A 23,472-nucleotide genomic window follows, 5' to 3' on the forward strand; every position below is an offset into this window, starting at 1 on the left:
GATTATAATTAACATCCTAATTAGCAAGGTCATGTCTGGCTGGTTATTGCCAGTTTCTGAGGTGTCCTCTCACGTAGCCAGATTCTGTCAAAACAGGTCTCTCACATAGCCAGAGAGGGATCTCGATGTCCAGGGTTAGTGTTTCAACAAAATGCTTAATTAGTGAGATTCGTGAATTTTGTATTGAGACACATGTAGATGGTATTATTTGAATTTCTTTACATGTTTCATATTACGTGTGCTCAGTTCGTAAGATTAGTTAAATTTATATTAAAGTGAGATACATTGATATGGTATTATTTGAATTTCTTTACATTTTACAGAGAATGTAAATAAAAATATGCTTGGTGCAAAAGATTTAGTGTATTTAGACAATTATGAGAAATGGTGGCTGAAAATGTTAACAAATGATGCTTATGGACGCCACATATATCGAGTGCAAGTATCCACTTCTGAATACCAGCCTAATCATTGAGTGCTAGTAACCACTTCTAAATCCTAGCCTATTCACAAAGTCAACAATCGGTTCTAAAATCATGTTTTTTTGCTGCTTGTTAAGAACCAGTTCTTAAGTCAAGCCCATTTATGTGTGTTAGCATCCACTATTTAACAGTGATAAATAGTGCCAATACCACTCAACACGTGTACGACAAGGTAACATTTTAACTCTTACACTTACAAATTCCATTCACATATGTATTCCTGTATGGACCAATGGTCTAGTGACACTGGGCGGTGGGACAGCCTTGTGGACACGAAATTGTGCAACACTATGGATTGAGAAATAACTAAATTTTACATTGTCGCATTAGACTGGGGTGCAGCAACTTGGACACTGCATTATCTAATCTTTGAAAGGCTGTTGTAATATGTATTAGTTTGAGGAGAGACATTAATATAGGAGAAACACTGTTTGTTAATCCCACTGTACACTACTAGTGGTACAAGAATAAAATATTTTTTAAACTATACACACACTTGCATACATCTTCAATCGTGTCGCATTGTAGATATACACTTTAGCCCTAGAACAAAGGCTCACGCTTCAGTGGCTAATGCTAATTACCTGGCTCGCATCTCTCACCTAGCCATAGTGCAATGTTGTCTTAACAAGACGTTTTAGGAAGTCTCTGGCTAAGTGAGAGTGAACCGTTTCTGAGCGTGTTGAGCCATGAACAGTGTTCACCACATGCAAAATAATTTTAATCATTAAGTGTTTACAATTTGTAGCTTCAATTATTTATTTCTTATGCTGTCTCCCACTTAGTGGGATTGTAAATATTTGTATTGTGTTTGTATTTGATTAAAATGACATTACATGATTATAAGTTAAATATGTATCATATATTTATCTGTAACTAAATTTATAACACTAATCATCTATTTAAAATGATAAAAATGTTAAAGAAACAGAATGTGACTATAAACTTTTATGTTATATATGTATGATTTGTTTATTTTTGCATATCTGTAACTTTATAGATAACATGAATCGTATATATTTTTGTAAATTTTGTAAAATGAACTAAATTGGCAAAGTATTGAATCCCCTACTAATCCCCCTTTGTTGCACCATTAACCTTAATTAATTGCTTGACAATGAAACTGGCAAAGTGTGAGGACACCACATTCTTAAAGTACGACTTTACAAATGCCAATTTCTTGTTGATGCATACAGGGGAGTTTCCATATTTATTCCCACACCATTATCAATATAAAAGTTACTACAACCAGGTGAATAGAAGTATATATGCATAATGACAACCAGCAAATTAACAGATAATTTCAAGTAGCACATCGTTGGATGGGTGCAGCAGGAGAGTAAGATCAACAAATTGCAAACAGGCTGATTGGACTGTAATTGAACAGCTGATTGACAGTTTTAAGCTGTAAATCAACTTCATTATGACAAAGTCGAAATCCACTCCACTGTCAAAGTGATGGATCAATCAACATTCAATCAGCTTGTTTATCCTGAACGATGTACATCGAAATGCTGCTCTAGTCAATAAACAGGGAGTGGGTCTTAAGTGATATGTTTCGTTATGTATCCCCATACTGTTTACTGCAGTATAAGTGAAATCGGATTGAAGATTATTTAAGTTCTACTTTAGTAAACAGCATCCTAATAATTTGATTTCAGATTAAAACATCTCATTCCGAATTCGTGTAATCCTATTTCAGGTACTAAGAAATACTGTATTTTTACATATTAGATATAAATCTATCAGTACCAGTTTGATGTGTCTGGTCATGAGTTAACTAACATATTGATGATATATTTATCGTCATTACATGTGTAATTAAGCGTCATTTATGCCATTATAATGTTCTCTGATCCATTTCATCGTACAGCGGGGCGGTGGGGTAGCCTAGTGGTTAAACCGTTGGCTTGTCACGCCGAAGACCCTGGTTCGATTCCCCACATGGGCACAATGTGTTAAGCCCATTTCTGGTGTCCCCCGCCGTGATATTGCTGGAATATTGCTAAAAGCGGCGTAAAACTAAACTCAGTCAGTCAGTCATCGTACAGCAGTAGAGTAAAATGTAGGATATGGTGACAACAATACCAGTTACCTCCCAATTTCAATGGAAAACGATGAAGCATGAGCGAGTGTACAATGGAGTGAGGTACTTGAATGTGCAGTGGACCGAAGAAGACTCCCTAAAGATGTGGTAACAAAGGGGACAAAGGAAGGTATTGAATTGAGCGGTGTGAATGGAGCCACGATGGTGTTCGTTGGGTTGGATAGGAAAAATCCGTCTGCTTTAAGACTGTCGTCTGCTAGCGAACCACTTCCGGTTTACACGTCCGAGGAAGGTTGTTGAAAAATTGTCATGTCTCGTCAAGTTGATATTTCTAAAAATAGAAGATACATATACAAAAGAAGGTAGTCCATACCACTAATCATTCATATCACGGTCTGTCTCTCTAGAACGGTTCGTGAATGTATGGATGGAAACACGGTTTATACATGTAACGTCTAATGTACACAGTCTAATCTGGCTATTGCCTATGGTCCATGTTCTATTCTGCTTTACAGAACCAAACGTTGCTGAATTAATCCTAGTAGTAAATGGAACTGCTAGAGCTAGAATGTGGTGTAATGAATTAAACATGATACTGAGAAGAAAACCGATAGCGTAGCTTCTAAGCGAGAAAGCTATTTTTTTAGCTATGAGCTAACAGTGTATTGAACTCGACTTTGTTGTGATGCTGTAATATAATTGAGGAATCATCAACAATCACTTCATAAGAATGGATGAGCGCGGGGAGACACAACCTCTGACGAGGAGTAGCTCTGGAGAGCCTTGGAATCTATTCGGTAGGAAGACAGCCAAGACAGAAACTGTATTTTTCTCTCAAATTTTCATTATCTATATCGTAGTGATTACCTGCATCGTGAATTTATCTTTGGAAAAAGGAAACTCTAATCTATGGACTGCGCTTTTAAGTTCCTCTCTAGGATATCTCCTTCCCAACCCGAGAATTAAGTCTCAACCGTCACGAGCTAGTTGAACAACACCTACATTTACCGAATAGATAACTCTCAACAGACGAGTGTCACCGCTGAATAAACATTTAGGTGTACACTATCCTAGAACCATGTCGAGGAATGGAATAGGTCTTAAGGAATGTCGTCAGTTCCTCAGCGAGTTATTGGATGATTGTATAGCATACCATCCGTGGAGTGTGAGTATGTTATGGTGTACTCTGACTGTGCAGAAGATGTTCTAAATATAGCAGATATAAAAAGAAGGTACACCACGCATAACGAATTATTCAGGGGTGAGACTTCCTTACGACTCGGACCCACCTGTGCATGCTAGCCCAGAAGGAAAACAACCATCCTATATAGAATGTCGAGTGAAAGAATGACTTTCTTCACCTGGAAGTACGTGCAACGTGAACCCGATCGTATCCACGAAACCGTCGTCATACAACTCAGTGGTTTCAACATCGGGAACACTGTATACAAGATGCCGAGACGAAAGTCCCCAATGAGGATAAGAAGTTAAAACGAGTCATCACGAAGAAGATGAAGGCTATCATTGTAGATGAAGTAGAATTGGTTGAAGTGACTGACTACATGTTGTCGTTACTGACGCTATGTTACACTTTGGAACTGTGCAAAATTATCAAAAGACTCAGCATTCAATTGTGTTTCGGATGCATGTTTGAACAAGCTGACAGTCAGTACCATATGTGTCAGGACTTGTCTGACCAACACAAAATACACCAATACATGAACACAGCCTTAGACGAAGTGAATGACGATCGTGTGATCGATCAATGGATTCGACTCATTCACGAAGATTCAAGTTTAAGCAGCGTGTCTTCCCATGTTGTCTGTCAGTATCGGTGTAAAGATTATCTGGACACTCACTTTAAAACAAGTGACTGGTTAAAAGACATACAAGACCGTGTATGGAAAATGTTGTATTTAGAAAGAGCATTCCGGTGAACTAACTGTATGCTGTTGTGTATCATCCGAAATTACATGTTGTTATTTCAATACCTGTACACTCATGTTTGTCTTATATGTAATAAAACGATAGTATTGTACATTTCACGGGTCTGTTATCATTGACGTGTATATAAAAGAGAGTAGGTCTACACGAGGTTTACAGTTGAAATTACCTCACGAGATAGAAACATGTCATCGTCTCACCGGAAAGCCTTAGAGGGCTATTACTTTAACCCTAAGTCCCCAGGTGCGTATTACGGTGCCTCCAAATTTCAACAAAGTTTGAAAAGACTAGGGAAAAAGGTTACCGCATCCAAGGTAAAAACCGAGTTGAGTAAGCACGATGCTTACACGCTTCATAAGCCGGTGAAACACAAATTTCAACGACTCAGAGTACTGGTTAACCGAATAGATCAGCAATGGGATGTTGATCTCATGGATATGAGCCGCTATGCTAAGGCGAACGATGGTATGCATTACGTGCTGATAGCCATTGACATTTTGTCGCGCTATTTATGGGTAGTCCCTTTAAGAAACAAGAAACCAGAGTCCGTCGTCCAGACATTCAAAAGCATATTGTCGCAAGGTCGCAAGCCACACAAGATCAGAGTGGATAAAGGTACAGAATTTAAAGGGGCTTTCCAGGATTTTACAGAGCGTCAATCGATCAAACTGTTCATCACTCAGAACGAAGACATTAAAGCGAATTACGCCGAGAGAGTTATTCGAACATTGAGGACGCTCATAGCGAGGTACCTAACACACAAGAACACCCAGCGTTATATTGATGCGCTACCCGAGTTAGTGTATAATTACAATCACACCGTACACAGAAGTTTAGGCGAGTGGGCCCCTGCAGACGTGAACCAACAAAACCAAGTCAAAGTGTGGGCACATTTATACATGAAACCATCAACATTCATGACACAGAAGCCCCGTCCCTTTAAGTATAAAATAGGGGATATTGTGAGAATTAGTTATTTGAGAAAACCGTTTGCTAAGGAACACAACTTACGGTGGACGGAAGAGTTATTCAAAGTAGCAACGCGTCATCGACGACAGGGTATTGCTTTATACACACTAAAAGATTTTCACGATGAGCTCTTAAAGGGACGCTTTTACGAAGAAGAATTACAGCGTGTCGATAAAAATCTAGATGCAGCATGGGATATTGAAAAAGTGTTAAAGAAAAAGAAAGTCAAAGAGAAATTGTATTATTTCGTTAGGTGGGCAGGCTGGCCATCGAGTTTCGATTCCTGGGTAGAAGCAAGTGAAGTGAAGAATAAGTAAACAAAAATGGATAAATACATCGTGTTTAATAGTGCAGACTCTCACGAGTATTACCCGGACAACACGCCTTACCGTTTCCGCGTGAAACTGTCTCAACATTTGAAACTGGAGGGCATGTGGATGGTGGCTCTGTTAGAAATGAAACTAGGCAAACTAGAGTTGAAAGATATCAATAATACCTCCATTGACGTGTTGTGTAATCTGTGCGACAGTTCACATGTAGGTCAACAGTATTTGCCTTTGTTGAGACGACTCGATTTGAGAGACGGACCCAACTATTATTTTCATCAACCTTGGTACTTACCCGTCATCGTGAGAGACACCTCGGAAATCGAAGTGTATATAAAGTGTGCAGAAGGAACCTCGCATTCATTTCTGAAAGAGATCGTGAACGTATCACTCGTGTTGCGACGGTATCCCTTTCTGAGTTAAGCGCGATGGAACGGAAACTGTACATCCCCGACACCCAAAAGTTTGTGGACTTTTTAGTAGATCGCAGAAGTAAGCATGAGGGAAAACAGCTGGTCAAAGGTCGACCTAGGTCGCGTATCATTCCCATAGCACCCCAAGTCAAAGTACCACCTAGTCGCGACTCGAACTTGAACATAACAATGACATCGCCTAATCAGAACGTGGTCCAGAGAGCCGAAGTGGCTCAGAAGCGAACCAAAGCTATAAAACGCAAAGCAGGGGACAAGATTATCACTTCGAAGAAAGTACGTCGCGAGGGTAACAGCTCTAAACGATCCTTCATCGAGTTTAAAAATACTCCTGTAATCGACCCCAGAGATATCTTCAACCAGTAACCATGTCTGTACTGACTGAGAAAGAGTTTACCGAAGCCCTGCCAAATAGCTTAGATTTATTCGAACTGCCTCCCTATCAAACCAGCATCCTGCAACATTACTACGAGAACGTAAGACCCCTGTCTGTCATCACTGATTCCAGTCCGGTGGAATTTCACATTCCGAACGGTGGGAAAGACTACATCGACTTGAGCAAGACTCGACTTCACGTCAAACTGAAAGTCACTCATACCGACAAAACACCATTAGCCGATAAAGAAAAAGTAGGACCCGTCAACCTCACTTTACAAAGCTTGTGGAGTCAGGTGAGCGTGTTCCTTCAGGGTCAACAGGTCAGTTCCAGCAATGGCGGTTATCCATACAAAGCTCTCATGGAAACTCTCCTCGACTACGGCGCCGATGCTAAGGCCGGTCAACTGACCAGTCAACTGTATTACAAAGATTTGGGTATCACCGTGGACGAGTTTAATTCCGGGGACCCCTATGCCGGTGGGAATGATGGCCTCATCAATCGTGGAGGCGTTATCGCCGAAAGCAAGTCGCTCACCCTAACAGGACCCCTCATGGAAGTCATGTTCGGTTTCGATCGTCATCTGGTGAATGGCGTGGACGTGGGTCTGAAACTGTTTCGCTCCAACACGTCCTTTGTTTTGTTGTCCGATGAGACCGATAAAAATTACACTGTTGAACTACAAGATGTGTACCTAAAAGTATGCAAACTGAGAATCAACAACGCTCTAATTGTGGCTCACAACAAGCAGTTCGAAAAAGGTAACGCCCTGTACCCGTATGAACGATCCGTTGTCAAGATGGCCTCGGTTGCCTCGTCCAGTCTGAGTTTCAACTGGGACGCCATGTTTCAAGACGAAGTTCCCAGTCGACTCATTGTTGCCATGGTGAGGTCCGATGGGGTGAACGGATCGTACACGGTCAATCCCTTCTGTTTCCAAGGTAACGTCGTTAAATGCATGGGACTGTACTTGAACGGTACCAGTGTACCTGCACGTCCGTTAGAGTCGGACGACATCGAGGCTTATGCCAACCTGTACGACTGGAATAACGAATGGCACAAAGACAAAGGTTTGAACTTGGACCGCACGGAATTTTCCATAGGTCATGCCTTGTACGTGTTTAACCTGCAAGACATCCAAGGTGACAGAGGGGAATATCTGAATCTGGTCAAGTCGGGTAATCTGAGATTAGAAGTCCAGTTTGCTCAAGCCCTCGCCCATACCTTCAACGTCATCGCCCTGGCTAAATTTCCAGCTCTCCTCGAAATCGATCAAAGCCGCAACCTGTTTCTGAAGTAGTCAATGTATAAACAACAGTTACAGTGTGCCATCTATAGCGATCCCAGCCTCCGTACACACATGGTGGGTGTGTATGCGAGAGATACCTTAGTTAGCATCACCACACCTTACAAGGGTAGACCGTGGGGGTGTGTAGCTAACACGGACCTAGCACATGGCGAGGGTCAACACTGGGTTGCTTTCTACTTTGACGGGAGTGGAGTCGGCGAGTTTTTCGATAGTTACGGACAGAAACCCAGTTACTATCATCGTGAATTTGAACGCTTTGTCAAGAGACATTCTCACAGTTATCGATACAACACAACTGTTTTACAGCAATCTAGTTCGAGTGCTTGTGGATTCTATTGTTTATATTACGCGATACAGAAATGCAGAAATAGAGCTAGTTTACGCGATATCGTACAGATGTTTTGTACAGACAAAACACGCAATGATGCTTATGTGAATCGCTTTATCTGTGACTATTTCAAGTACTGTTTCACGTGTTCTACCATATAACACGATCTTTCTTCCTGTAGAGTGTTAGACGAGTGAATAAAACCAGAGAAAATGTCTATTGTGTTTCAGTTCTCTATTGTATGCACGGATGTATGGATGGTTGTATGTATGTAACGTTATATGGGTTTATGATTATTTAAGACCAAGGTATCGCAACTACGTTTCATTGTCGAGTGTGACACCGTACGAGTCAGACATGGCGAGATACGTTCTGAGACATTACACGTTTTTCAGACAACTTCTTTCGCTGAATGATTACGAAGAAACCTTGCGCGATATTCGTCGCATGAATGACGAACAAATCAAAGGTACTAAAACCATTGTAAAGCGATTGCTCGATGGTCGCATCTCAGTGACACGAGTTGAGCAACGTCGTTTCTTACAGCCTCATCCCCACAACCATTATTTGAGAATGTTACGGCGTATCGCTCGACCCGAGACGACGAATATAAGCATTAAACGAACCCTTTTAAACCATACTCCCTTGATCCGGTTTATATTCAAGTACGAACACGTCAGACAGGTCAGAGACGAAGCTCAAAGAGCTCTCCAAAGAGCAGTTAGACGTCAACAGCAACAACGACCACACGTACCGAGGGCTGCATAAATAACCCACACCAGTGACAGAATGTATCAGTGTTTAACAAACACTCTATGAACAAACACTATGTCCGAGAAATGTTTGCTCTCTTTCGTCACACCTACCACCTTGTCCGTGATCGGAGGTACGTGTAGCGGGAAAACCTATTGGACGAAACGGTTGTTACAGAATGCCAGTACAGTAGTTTGATAAGCCACCCAACCTAATCGTGTATTGTTACGGGGTGTGGCAGGATCTGTACGCCGATATGCAGCAATCTATTGCCAACATTCAGTTTCACGAATCTTTGCCTAACAAAAGCGATTTACGTTTGTGGTCCGATCAGTCTCACAAAAATATGATCCTCGTGTTAGACGATCACATGATGAACATATGTACCAGCAAACTCATGTTAAACGTGTACACGACCTTGTCACATCATTTGAGCATTACCGTAATCAATCTGCTTCAGTCTGTCTACCCTAAAGGTCCCTGTTCACAGACGGTGAGCGTGAATACGCATATGTTCGTCTTGATGAGCAATCCCCGTTCTGCGCACGAATACAAGATTTTAGCCTTGCAAATATTTCCAGGTCAAAGCAAGTATTTTTCGGAATCCTATAAGGATGCCGTGGAAGGGAGGAAATACGGTTACTTAGTCGTGGACGCTTCACCGTACAATGACCCGGAATACGGACGCTTACGCACCGGTATCTTACCCGACGAACTTTGCACCGTCTATTTTCCTAAATAAAAAGCGATCCGCATGGGATAGTGATGAGTGAGGATAATCGCCAATAACTGAAGGTAGATCACCAGACCAGGGACCATGGGGACTTACATTACTTTGCTACCTACATGGACCCTAGTTGGATTTACACCATCCCTTCAGCCATTGGCGACAGAAGGGAAATCTAGCCATAAATTAAAAGCACACATATTCTACGATTAAAAACCTGGTACACTTAAATTGACTAAATGTTTTGGGACTGACGTACCCTCTCAGGAGGACAATAATTTTACAATACTTCAACCCCCTTTGAGGGTACAGCCACTAACAATCTCAGTTACTAATTTAAATTACCAATAATAAAATATTTATCTATTTACAAATCAGTTAACAAATCTAATTCTCTTAAAAAATGCAATAACTAAATGAGAACTAACATTATTAAAAGATCCTTCATAGTCTTTACTTTGAAATAGTTATCCTTGTGATGGAATATTCGATGCAGTCAAGCAAGACATGCTTGACTGTGATTCTTTCATCACAAGGGATGCAAAACGGAGGATCTTCGCCTTTCAGCAAATATTCATGGGTATACCTTGTATGGCCAATGCGACATCGTCGCATAATGACCTCTTCAAATCTGGACTGACAACCCAAGTAAGTGTAACCGATATAGGGTTTTATTGCATGTAATTTATTGATACCTACTTGGGTGTCCCACTTCTTTGCATCAGATCACGGATGTAAGATCTAATGCAAGCTTTGTAATCAGAGTATGGGAGCAGAAGTGGTGTCACAGATTTGTTGAGTGCTGCCTTAGCAGCAATATCAGCCATCGTGTTCCCAGAAATGCCAACGTGGCTGGGTAACCAACAAAAGACGATGTCGCATTGGCCAGTAGCAAGCTCATTATACAATTCAATAATTTCTAATAAAAGTGGATGTTTGCAAGAAAGATTTTTAATAGCCTGAAGACACAAAAGAGAATCTGAAAAGATGATATATTGTTTATATTTACGGTGTTTATTAATATATTTAAGAGCTGTAAGTATTGCATTTGCTTCTGCTGTGAAAATTGAACTGTCATTGGGTAGTCTGGAAGACATTGTTTTGGACCCAGTGACAGTGGCACAAGCAACCGCGCCACCATCCTTGGATCCATCTGTATATAAGGATTTATAGGTATTATATTTATTTCTTAATTGACTAAATTCTTGTTTATACTGTAAATCATTAGTTTCGGATTTTTTAAATGTGGTTAATGTTAAGTCAACGTCTGGCCTCACCAATTGCCAAGGAGGAGAAGAAAAAAGACGAGAAGGAGATATATTCTCCAGCTCCATGCCGGCAGCAGAAAGAAATGGTTTAATTCTTAAACCAAGAGGCGGAACAAGAGAAGGCTTTTTGTTGTACAACTCCTCATAAAGAGGATGGAAAACACAGTTAAATGCAGGATTAGACTCGTTAGAATAGAGTTTTGTTATATACTGTAAAGATAGTTTGATACGACGTTGGGTAAGGGATGGCTCATCAGCCTCAACATAGAGACTATCAATAGGAGAGGTTCTAAAGGACCCAAGACAAAGTCTTAGGCCTTGGTGGTGGACAGAATCAAGTAGTTTTAGGTTGCTTTTGCAGGCCCCACCATATACGATGGAGCCATAATCAAGTTTCGAGCGGACCAATGATCGATATAGGTGGAGGAGGGTAGTTTGATCCCCTTCCCACTTTGAGTTGGAAATAACTTTCAACAAATCAAGGGCCTTCAGGCATTTAGCTTTAAGTGATTTAATATGCGGGAGAAAAGTTAAATGAGAGTCGAAAATTAGACCCAAGAACTTGGCCTCCTTGACAACTTTGATGGGAGTGCCATTTAAAGATAGTTCCGGTCTTTATGGGGCTTATATTTTCTACAAAATGTATACAATTAGTTTTGGCTGTAGAAAATTTAAAACCGTTTTCAAGACACCATTTATCTATTTTATTTAAACACAACTGCAGTTGCCGTTCAATAGTATGCATATTTTTCCCAATTACAAGAAATATTAAAATCATCCGCAAAAGAGATCCATCAATTGAATCATTTAAAACCTTTGATAAACTGTTGATCTTAACACTAAACAAAGTGACAGACAAAATACTGCCCTGAGGGACACCCTGAACCTGATTGTAATGATCAGACAGGGTAGTCCCCACTCGGACTTGAAATTGTCTGTCTTCTAAAAACTGTGATAGAAAAAGAGGTAAACGACCCCTCAAACCAAAATCATGGAGATCTTTCAAAATTCCATATTTCCATGTCGTATCATATGCCTTTTCAAGATCGAAAAAAATCGACACAGCATGTTGTTTATTTAGCATGGAATTTTTTATGAAAGACTCCAATCGTACCAAATGATCGATGGTACTACGATTTTTCCGGAAACCACATTGAATGTCAGTGATGAGGTTGTTGGTTTCCAGGTACCAAACTAGACGATTATTAACCATACGTTCCATTGTCTTGCAAACACAGCTAGTTAAAGAAATTGGTCTGTAATTAGACGGATCTGTATGATCCCGGCCAGGTTTAGGAATAGGAATGATTATGGCATTGCGCCATGATGGTGGGAAATTACCAGAAGTCCATATACTGTCAAAGATATTTAATAATGTTTCTAAACATGATTCAGGGAGATGTTTAAGAAGCTGATAATGAATATTATCGGGACCTGAAGCAGTGTCATGAGCTTGCCCAAGGGCAGTATGGAGCTCATGAATGGAAAAGATTTCATTATAATCCTCCCCATTATCTGAATTAAAATTAATTTTCTTTTTTTCTTGCTGGTTTTTAAATTTCTGGAAAGTTGGTGAATAATTGGATGAGGAGGAATGTTTGGCTAAAGTTTCACCTAATTTGTTAGCAATATCAGATTTTTCTGTTAAAAAAGAGACACCCTCCTTAAGATGGTGCACACTACATTTGGAACCTTTACCTTTTATCTTCTTCACCATATTCCATACCTTAGAAATAGGTGTACGGGAGTTAATTTTAGAAACATAATTTCGCCATGACTGTCGTTTATTTTGTTTAAATGTACGACGAGCCTTGGCGTTTGAAATTTTAAATTGGTTTAAGTTATGGACTGTTGGGTGCCGACGGAAATATTTTTCTGCCTTTTTCCTAGCCTTTCTAGCTTGTTTGCAGTCAATAGTAAACCATGGCTTACGGATGTGTGGGACCATAGAGGACTTGGGAATACAATCATCAGCAATCATATTTAATTCATCAGAAAACATCTGAATAGGATCAGACACAGTTAGAAAGAATTCGGGTTTTAATCTGGTATGGCATAAGGTCTCGAACATGGACCAATCTGCCTTGTTAAAGTTCCACCTGGACGATGGTGCAGCATCACTGGGGTTTATGGCTGAAAGAATAGTAGGAAAATGGTCACTTCCACAAGGGTCATCATGGACCGACCAGTCAAATTCTTTATATAAATTAGAGTCCACAACGGATAGATTCAGAGAGGAGTACGAACCAGTTGCAGGATGAAGATATGTGTCAGAGCCATCATTGAAAATGCATAAATCATTATTTGAGAAGAAATCCTCGAGTATCTTACCTTTTGCATTGGTCGTGTTACTACCCCAAAGTGGGTTATGACCATTTAAATCTCCCATTATAATGCAAGGTTTTGGGAGCTGATCATAGAGCATCTGAAGATCACATTGCTGTATAGAGGATGATGGTGGTATATATAGTGAACACAAAGTAAGTACAACATGTAGTGTCACGCGGACAGCAACGGCTTGAAGAGGGGTATTAAGTGGAATAGCGCTATGAATCGTGTTCCGACTCACCAGAATAGAAGATCCCCCAGTGGCCTTATCACCAGCTGGAGAAAAACGATGGTAGGAATCATAATTCCTTAAATCAAATTTATCTGTAGATTTCAGGTATGTTTCTTGTAAACATAGTGCTGATGGTCTGAAATCCTGGATTAAAAGCTGTAAATCATTATAATTGTTCCTGAGACCTCTACAGTTCCACTGTAGAATATGTGAAGACATTACCTTTTAGGAGGATTAATTGGCGATCTGCCCCGCCCGTTTCCTGGAGGGTGACGGGCTAAGTGTTCTCTGACTACTGATGTCAGACACATCCATATCTTCAAGTGAACCGTATTTGTTGAACAACTGGATCTGGTTATCAGATCCTTTAGATCTCCTGCCACTTTGGGGCTGTTTGGATTCCGGGATTGGTTTGTTTTTGGTTTTTACCACTTGTTTTACATTTGTTTCTAACTGTGTGATCCTAGACGACTGAGATGATGGTAGATCGTGGGGAGGTGTTTGTGAACTGGCCGATTCCACAACAGGAACTGTTGCTGCAGTGATAGAGACTGAAATTAACTTAGAGCTTCAGTTTCAGTCCATGTATAATCGGTCTGACAACCAATTGATGTACATGGAACATGTTGCGGAACAGCCTGTGAAATTGGTCGAGTAACGGCTGCAGAATAGGAACTGTGTATGGACTGTTCTTCGCCCAGAACAATCTTCTTCGCATCTTGAAAAGATACATTCCTTTCATGTTTGATTTTCATGATCTTGGATTCGCGTTTCCATATGGGGCAATCTTTGGAAGAGGAAACGTGATTACCGCCACAGTTGACACATGAAGGATCTTTGTTACATTCAGTACTGTCATCACAGTTACCGCCACAACGATTGCAAGCAGCGTCTTTATTGCACGTTCTAGATCCATGTCCATAATGTTGGCATTTGTAACATCTCAGAGGATTAGGGATGTACAGATCCACTTTGATATTACAATATCCAGCTTTAATTGAGTTAGGTATTTTGGAAAGACCAAAGGTAAACAGATACGTGTTGGTTTTAATGATCGCACCATGTCGTTTGGAAGAGAAACGTTTTACAGATATAACATGTTGGCTCTTTAGTTCTTCCAAAATGTCATCCTCAGTCATGTCAGCAAGTAAACGACCACTATCTCGCACTATCCCCTTACAGCTGTTCAAGGATCGGTGTGGGGAAACCACAACTTGAACATTTGCGAGGGTTTTGGTGGAAAGAAGATTGACAGCCTGTTTCTGACGTCTACATTTAATAAGTAGACAACCACTGCGTAATATTTTGGCATCTTCAACATCGCCAGCAATGCCCTGAATAGCCTTCTCAATGGCAAAAGGATTCAACTTGAGTGGAGTGCCATCCTGAGTTGAGATAACCAAGAATCTGGGCCAGTTTTCAAAAGTCACAGAAGGCGTTCTCGGCCTATCTGCATCACACAAATCATTTGACTCATACGAGCGTTTTTTCATCGGGGGTTCCATGGTTGTAGTGATTTTGGTTCATCCTCCTGGCTCCCCACCCACCATGGAGTGTCAACAAGGACGATGCCTCATGCCTGTGGGTCTCCAACAGGCGGCACCAGGGATACCAGGGGGGATATACTCAAGTAGAAACATTAAAAAAACAATTTTTCTACCAGATTGGCCCATGAGCCACCGCCTTCTGGCATGTTAGACTCTAGGCAAGTAATTTTGTATTTGTTTATATTAAGCAAGTGAATAGTACAAGTACAATTTTACCAAGTCCACAAAGTAATCAATGAATAATTAGATATAAGGTGTGCAAGACAAAATACAATGCACAGGGCTTGGCGTGACCAGCCGATTGATAGAACCGGGCCAGTTCTACCACCCGTCTAGGTGAAGTAAGGGTCGAAGTGGTGTATTGGGCAAAGGAACACTGTTCCTGGAGCCCTTGCCCTCAACCACCAGAATCCCGTCCTCCACCGACACAGGGGCGCAACCCACGGCAAACAGGTTGGTGGACCTAATATCCCCCCGGGTCCACAACGGGGATTTGAAGGGCGCTTAGCGTTACCCAGCACCCACCACGAGGAGGTGGCCCTTCATGGGTGCCCCGCATGGGATTGAAGCTCAGTCAGGGTTACAGCAACCGCGCTATGAGCAAGGTCTACTTTTGGGAGATCGTGGGTAACCAACCACCCTCTATCTTATCGATAAGAGCTACTCGGACTGAAGAGATCGTATTTAAAAAGAGCCCTACGTGGTTTTCATCGAAAGAGTCGTGTATAAACTCACTTCGAAAAGCTTGGCGGACTCTACCTAATTTATACGGTGGACCTACCTGCTACGTTTACAAAAAGGTTCGCTACACACAATGAGTCGGTGTATTGAAGACGTGGATTTTCTCCGCGTACTGAATCGGTCTAAACCCTAACTGCGTAAATTATTACTGTCTCATCCGACCAAACCCCAGTTTAAGTCGATCATCACGTTGTTACATAACATCATCATAGGTTACATTCCCGTGACAGATCGCGAGAAAAAGACCCTGTACCGGTACAGAAAGATCATTCGGTTACTAGCCAGCAAACGAGGAGGATACAAAGCTAAAAAGGAGTTGCTGGTTTCCTTACACTTTATATTACCACCTTGTGTTCAAGCACTGGATCGATATTTCTATCAGTTGGACCATGACGAAACCCATGATCCTGTTATCTCGCGAGACGTACCGTTGCCTGATCCATCCTCCTCCTCCGAAGATGGAAACAAACCCCCATCCAGTCCTGAAACCCCCACCAGCCCCTATCCAGCACCGGGAGCAGACTCCAGTAGTCAACACTACAACCGCGACAGCAGCCGTGGAGCATGATGGGTCCATCCACAATAACATCGCCTCGCCGCACGTACCGCAAACGGGAGGAGGGAATGCAACAACTAGGCATCCAACCCTACACTGTCTCGATGTTTTAGATCCACTTTTACATCACGTCCAGACGAACGAACAAAAGGGAAAATTAGTGTCGCTATGCCAATATCTCAACCAACAAAAAGAACTTGGTCGCATTAACTGGAATGCTAACCTCGAATGGTTTGATGAACACGGACGACCTATGTCACATTCTAATGTGATTGACTGCATTCGACAGTTTGTGCTACACAGAAATGATTCGAACAGTGATGACTTGCAAACTTTCCTATTACTCCTAAAACAACTGCCTGGATCACAGACCTTTTTCTCACAAGTAGGAAAAGGTCAGCAAAAACGAAAATTACCTACCAAGAACAAACCAAAAACTATGTTCGTTCGCAGTAAAGTAAAATGTGGTGTGCCTGGAACAAGGAAATCAAGGCAACTGGAATCCTTTAAGTAACCTATTTCACATTAGCTGGTGAATGTGATGATTATATAATGTAGTTATAAATTATGTGATGTTTCGTGTAAATCACCAGGAATAAAAAGCTAGTAAAACATTTCATTTGTGTGTGTTGTTCCTAGATGTGAGAGTTGTTTGGATGAGTTTGCATTGAAGCAATGTGACTGTCAAGTCAGTAAACAGATATTATTTACAAATTATCTCCCCTGGACCATACCTTCAAGATGTTGTTCAGTACCAACTACATCATCGAATTATCTCCTCTTACGCCATGATGATTATGAATGATACAAAATAAAGGTGGCAAAGCTTCTAGCTAACAACAATAAATAATAATAAAACTTTTTACAACATCTTGAAGCTTTGGTTCGGTTGACATTTGAAATAAAGACAAAACAATCACAGAACGTTCCAAAACGATTTAATAAAAATCACACATATAATCACAGCACCTTTGATTCGAACTGAGTCTTGTATTGCATAAAGTACAATACCTCAGTAATATAAAAAACAAATTCCAAAATAAATATCCACAGCACCCTTGATCGCCAAGATTCGTTATTATTATTATTACAGTTGTACGATGCACTTGTAATGTAAAAAACAAAGGAACATACATATTTTCATAAAGTAAAACATCGCTTCAAAGATTTCCAAATAAACAATCACACTATCCGCAGCACCCTTGATCGCCAAGATTTGTTATTATTATTATTACAGTTGTACAATGCACTTGTCATGTAAAAAACAAAGGAACATACATATTTTCAAAAAGTAAAACATCGCTTAAAACTTTTTCCAAATAAACAATCACACTATCCGCAGCACAATCACTTGATCGCCAAGATTCGTTATTATTACAGTTGTACGATGCACTCTGTAATGGAACAAAATTTTCAAAAAAAAACAAAGGAACATACATATTTTCAAAAAGTAATCCTGTCAAACAAACAAAATTAATAAATAAAAAAAATAAATAAAAAAAATAGTTTAAAAAGCGGATTGCTTTCTTTGATCTTGTATAGTAAAGGAGGAACTTACTTTGATTTTGTATAGTAGGGTGATTGTTGACTTGCTCTTGATATCGTCGCATGTCGAGTGGAGGATGATTGTGGGGTGGATGAAGCACTTGGTGGGGGTAAATGAACTGAGTTTGTTCTTGTGCTGCTCCTGGTGGTGGTGGTGGTGGTGGTGGTGGTGTCTGTCCTTGAGATGTTGCGGGCGACATCATAATAGTAGATGCTGTAGACGAAAAGGGGGATGAGTTCTGCTGAGTGTGAATCAGAAGCAGGTGAGGAAAACCTAGGAGTCGATGTCCGCGATGATGTTGTTGGTGAACGACATGCAGTTGTATATCTTTTACGTTAGCAAACGAGGATGTGAAGGACCATACTACAAATGACGAGAATGACGACCGCAATCATCTCCATGAAAATGTCTGAAAACATATATCCTAGAATCTCACACACACACACACACACACACTCACACAGAGTTACTGGCAGTATCCTATAGTTTATAACCGTTACATTATCAATAGAAAATGTTAGATTGTCGATTCGTGATGTGATAACGTTACACGTTAACCATTGTCTTACATGTTTTTGGAACACATAACTTAGCAGTATGACAACAGTTAGACAAACAAAATGGCAATATTGAGATGACATATGATATGTTACCATTAATCTTGTTGACGAAAGTAGATATCATCGACGACGACAATGTTGACAACGTTCTCGGTAGAGAAGATGGTGCAGGTGTGCTAAACTTTCTTACTATCCCGGTGGCATATTGATTGTAGTAGTGGTTGGTAGTCTCTCTGTGTTATAAGTTGTTGTTCTCGGTGTGATGGTAGCAGCACTGGCAGTCTTTCGAGCGGTGGTGGTGGATGTGGTCTTTGGGGTTGTGGTGGTGGTGGTAGCGATTGTTGCTGACACATTGGTGGGCTTACTGACGGCGGTGGCTGTCAACGATGTCAAGGTGGTGCCAGTGGTGTCTGTATCAAACATAAGCGGAGGTATACGTGTAAATCTTCCCAGAGTAACCGTGTATAGAATTCTTCACATTTTCATCAAAGAATCGTTATATGTCCTTCCTTCCTTCAGCACATAAAATACAGAAATTATTACATATTTTCATCAACAATGCCATGGCTAATAATCGCTTAACATTCGCATTTACTTCATTGTCGCGCAGTTTCATCCATTATTTTAAAGGGTAAGGGAGATAACTCTCTTCTAATGATACTTGCATACCATCAACAACATTTTAATCGAGCAAGTATAATATTCGCATCTATGTACTATAACTTACCGCATAGAATACCGTTGATGATGATGGGGTTTACGGGATCTAATGCATCACCACAAGCTACAGTTCCTCCTGTAATGGAAGTTAGATTGGGGAACAAACTACCCCTAATTGTCAAGCTGGTGTTATCGTCTTCTGGCAGTTCTATTTTCACGATGCTCTTGTACACATAACCTTCGAGATGAATGTATTGTACATTTCTGCGGTGACATGACAGAATTAATCCTGAAGGCAGTTTTCGACATGATATTCGCATGGATGTTTCATTTGCAAAACATGTTGCAACAAGGAGAATAACTCCCAGTGCATTGAAATCCCTTAGACAGTGCGGCATGTCCGTTCCGACGACTTGCAAAGTCAACGCACGTGGTCTGCCAATTTGCCACGCATGCGTAGGGTGAAGAAACTCTGAAACTCAACTTCTTAACGAAATCCACACGTACTTGACACTGTGCAGAGCTAATAAAAACTCACATTGGGATGCTAATAAGCTGATTTCATTCATAATAAGTCGTTTCGGATGACAAGTATTGGCGGGAGTTTGATTGATTTGCATTAATTTGCTGGGAAATGATACCTTTCTTTTTTTACTTTGAAACGGACGAAACACACACACACACACACACACACACACACACACACACAAACAAACAAACAAGTTGAGACGGGTTTTCAATTTTATTACATAATATTTAAAATGCATGATCATATGAACTCATGATAATATGTATACATTGATCTGTTCCATAATCAAACACGCAGGTCAACTACGCGTAACACTTTTATTGTCTCTGATTTTTACGTTCAATCCATAATTATTTTTAAGGTGATAACCCATTTGCCAAGTCTTTCGCTTGTCAAATAATTTTCACGAACCCACGTTTCATCCTCGTGGAAAGGTGTCGGATCGTAATTGACAACGGTGTTGACATGATTCGTGAAGTGGTCTTTCGATTTTCTAAATAAATGTTCGTGCGATAGACTTTTCAGGACTTCATCAAAGTACCACGCGACCTCGGAACTATAGCTCTTGGGATAGAGGCACGTGTGTTCGCGTTGCGAAGGATGATCGATTTCACATCCGGAACATGGACACTTATTTTCTTTTATCCTCATCTCTATACCGTCGCGTAATGCTGCGATATAGTATCCATCGAGGATATCATTGAAATCTTGCCTCTGTTTCTCTGTTTTCATTTCCTTAGGGAGGGGCATCGCAAAATTATAACTCGACAGCTGAATAGTACAGGGTCCATCGACGTCAGACAATTGTGTCGATTTTACTACTTCTAAAGCAAACGATACTGCTGTCAAATTGTTGCTGTAATAACAGTCATCCTCGTAGACAATGCGGCCGCGTCGATCTTTGATGCAGAAATGATATTTCACGGTAGTTGATGTCTTGTTGTTCATGTTGTCGATGTGTATTCTGGAATATTTGAATAATAAAAATAACAATAATAATCACTTATTCAATCATCCACAAAGTTATGAGATGTGACGAACAAGATCTCCTTTATTTTGATTCACTCTTTTCATATCGATATGTCATTCTATTAATTCGTTGTTTACTTCTTTTTTAAAAATAATTTCTTTCTCCTTAATCCATCGTTTGTATTGATAACGAATGTAATCAATTAACCTGATATATAGATGAGGATCCATCGAATACATGTACATGTCTTCGTGTAGGCTCTTTGCCTCTTTTCAGTTTTTCCAGCTTGACTAGTATCCATCCACCCGTCTGTCTGTGTGTGTGTGTGTGATTCAACATATGGTCATAGCGCACGTGTATTAAACACAATAAACTAATGCCAAGAAGAGATTTGGTCCGTCTTACTCTGGAGCAATATAACCATAGGGTAAGGATGATATCCCATCATCGAGTATGTACCTTTTATTGTCTAAAGGAGACAACGTGACTTTCCTTACCTTCACTGTGTACAATGTATTGTGAAAAGACCTGATTTGTTGAAACGTAGCCCAAAACTGTTTTCGATTGAATTTCACCCAAGTACGCTGTATACCCTTAGCGCGTTTCTCCTCAGTGAGTTGTACACTCGTACCACCTTCCTTGTTCTCTACTTCTTGCTTTACTACAAAACTGTAACATTTGCTTTTCAATCCCACAAATTCGATGATAATATGATGTGCAGTTTCCGATTTCATAAGGCCGGGCTGTTTATGTCTTTCATTGCTGTACAAAGGATGAGACTTTGGAAAATTGGACGTGTCGAATAATTCCATGTGATAGCTCATAAACAGATAAGGATCTAGGAGAGGTTTTTCCGGCGGGCGCTCACAGCAAATAAGAGCGAATCCGTATCGGTCATACACAGTTTCACCTGACTACCGTACTGTCTAACCAAAACGTCATACCAGAAAGAATAGATTCTTCTCTTGGCATGTTCCAGTATACAGAATCCCACAGCAATTGGTTTGTCTAATGTGACCGAAGTACGCTCCATTTCTATTGAAGTCAACTCTTCAGAGAAGATATTGAGTCGTTTGAAATTGCACTTGGCAGTGTATTTCGTCAATATGTTAGCATCGTTCACCAACCGAATGTCCTTGTACTTTCTACAGTTTTCAATCTGTTTTCCATAACACGCATTGCTCAACAGTTTGTAAAAATCTTTGGATGCGCTGTCAGTAGCTATTTTACGTTTGTGCGTGTTGACATCGATGTAAGGTTTCATCCATGCCTCCTGAGCGAATCTAACTACAGTGTGAATATGCTTCACTCGCATACCTAGTCTCAAATAACACTTCAGCGTTTCGAAATGAACGATGTAGTTGTTTTTGTCATACAGTGTACAAAATAATTTTTTCCCGCTCGATTTGGTTTTAGATAGACCTAACTCTTGCAAAATATCTTCACAGTAAGGTGAAAATTCGCTCAGTGGTATGTTCCTATGCATTGGTGCTGGAGGGAATGAAGAGAAGAAATCGTGTAAATGCGGAGGGATTGTCAGATCACATTCTATCGCATAACCATAGTACCCGTCGTAAGGGACAGACATCCAGTCAATACTGTCAAACTCGTCACGCTCTAGGAACTCAAAGTTCCCCACAGCCAAGGGCTCTGTCATACAAGTAGCATACAGACTATTGACGTCGTAGTACAACAAATAACCAGTCTCTTTTGTTGGGTCATACTCATCCCCCATGTACACGTTGTTACTTTTGAAATATCGATGGGCGATGAAACTACATCCACCTCTGATACCTCTCTCAAAATACCCGTATAAATCTGGGTGAGTTAAGAGTCGTAATTGTACGCGGGTGAGTTTGAGGCAACACATGTTCGAGAAACCCGGTAGACTCACAAAATGAAACGGTTTAATACCGTAGTCTGTCATACACATAGATCTAAACATTTGCATGACGTCGCATAACAGCAAGGTGTCTACCGACACGTACAACTCAACAAAATCGTTCATCGATTTCATGTCAAACGTATGCCAAAGACGTTGAACAAAGTCATAATCCGGTTCCGAAATTCCTTCCTCGCTCAGCGAAGAATAAAACCGATCTTTGGAGGGTAAACACGGCTCGCTTAATACCTCAAAACTGCTTAGATATTCATAGCAGAACGGTAATTTTCTTGTCAAGAGATCGACGTGATGGGGATACTGTTCTCTTAAATGATGAAAATGCTCGATACCTTTGTCTTTCAAGTTTTTAGTTAAGGTGTCTAGGGAAGCGTTCAGAAATTTATAAGAATCCAAAAGCACGAGGTTGTCGATAGAAAAACTTAAAACGTTTTCAGTATTGTGAGCGATACAGTTTAACTCTCTATCCGAAAAGGCTTCTACGGCGTCTAACAAAAGATGCGTGTCGTATTTTTCCGCATTGTGTAGCACACACACGACTCTCTTTCGCTGTCGATAATTGACATTACAGTCAAAATGCGCTAGTCCTCTAACTTCATCGGACCAGGACCGGTTGTTCTGTTTCAAACCCCTCTCCACATAACCAGCATAGATTATTCATGTTTAGCTCTGCGCGAACATCGCCAGTGATGCGGAGCACCACTGGGTTTGCATAAATTTCGTCTTGAATCCAATCGTAAACCTCCAAAATGCTAGTTATAAAATGTTTACCAGCGTCGGCACCTGTGTACACTTGCAAGGGTTGACAATACTCAGGTACGCGGCTAATCAGTTTGAAAGCATAGGCACAGGGTACATGAGTTTGAAGTCGATTAGAATCCTGATCGTCTTGCGGCTCGAGTACGGATTCGAAATCGGCATAAAAAATGAAATCGCATTCTTG

The 23,472-nt window shown here is 40.6% G+C and overlaps 2 protein-coding genes across 2 annotated transcripts; one reads left to right on the plus strand and one right to left on the minus strand.

Moving 5' to 3' along the window:
* Positions 1–6,567: 6,567 nt before the first annotated feature.
* On the plus strand, positions 6,568–7,875 carry LOC124283023. The gene has a single exon (XM_046719034.1). It carries the CDS (start codon positions 6,568–6,570, stop codon positions 7,873–7,875), a length of 1,308 nt encoding a protein of 435 aa, XP_046574990.1.
* A 5,879-nt stretch (positions 7,876–13,754) lies between these two features.
* On the minus strand, positions 13,755–23,112 carry LOC124283024. Its single transcript, XM_046719036.1, has 6 exons — positions 21,724–23,112; positions 20,075–20,539; positions 17,923–18,123; positions 16,237–16,345; positions 14,701–14,905; positions 13,755–14,056 (listed from the first exon to the last, which is right to left on the minus strand). The coding sequence occupies exons 1-6, from the start codon at positions 22,644–22,646 to the stop codon at positions 13,755–13,757; spliced, it is 2,205 nt and encodes a 734-aa protein (XP_046574992.1). The 5' UTR covers positions 22,647–23,112.
* Between the last annotated feature and the right edge of the window lie 360 nt (positions 23,113–23,472).

Source organism: Haliotis rubra, unplaced genomic scaffold (genome assembly GCF_003918875.1).
Source record: "Haliotis rubra isolate DU_JTF1 unplaced genomic scaffold, ASM391887v1 Scf309, whole genome shotgun sequence".
Taxonomy (NCBI): Eukaryota; Metazoa; Mollusca; class Gastropoda; order Lepetellida; family Haliotidae; genus Haliotis; species Haliotis rubra.

What these genes read in the sequence shown, in the direction of transcription:
- LOC124283024 (XM_046719036.1), bottom strand. Translation starts at nt 22,646, where the DNA reads ATGAAATCGATGAACGATTTTGTTGAGTTGTACGTGTCGGTAGACACC. An exon ending in CCTTTCCACGAGGATGAAAC is followed by an intron (nt 18,124 to 20,074) that starts GTGGGTTCGTGA and finishes TTTCGTCTACAG; the next exon opens with CATCTACTATTATGATGTCG. An exon ending in GGAGGATGGATCAGGCAACG is followed by an intron (nt 14,906 to 16,236) that starts GTACGTCTCGCG and finishes ATCTCAACTCAG; the next exon opens with GATGGCACTCCACTCAAGTT.
- LOC124283023 (XM_046719034.1), top strand. Translation starts at nt 6,568, where the DNA reads ATGTCTGTACTGACTGAGAAAGAGTTTACCGAAGCCCTGCCAAATAGC.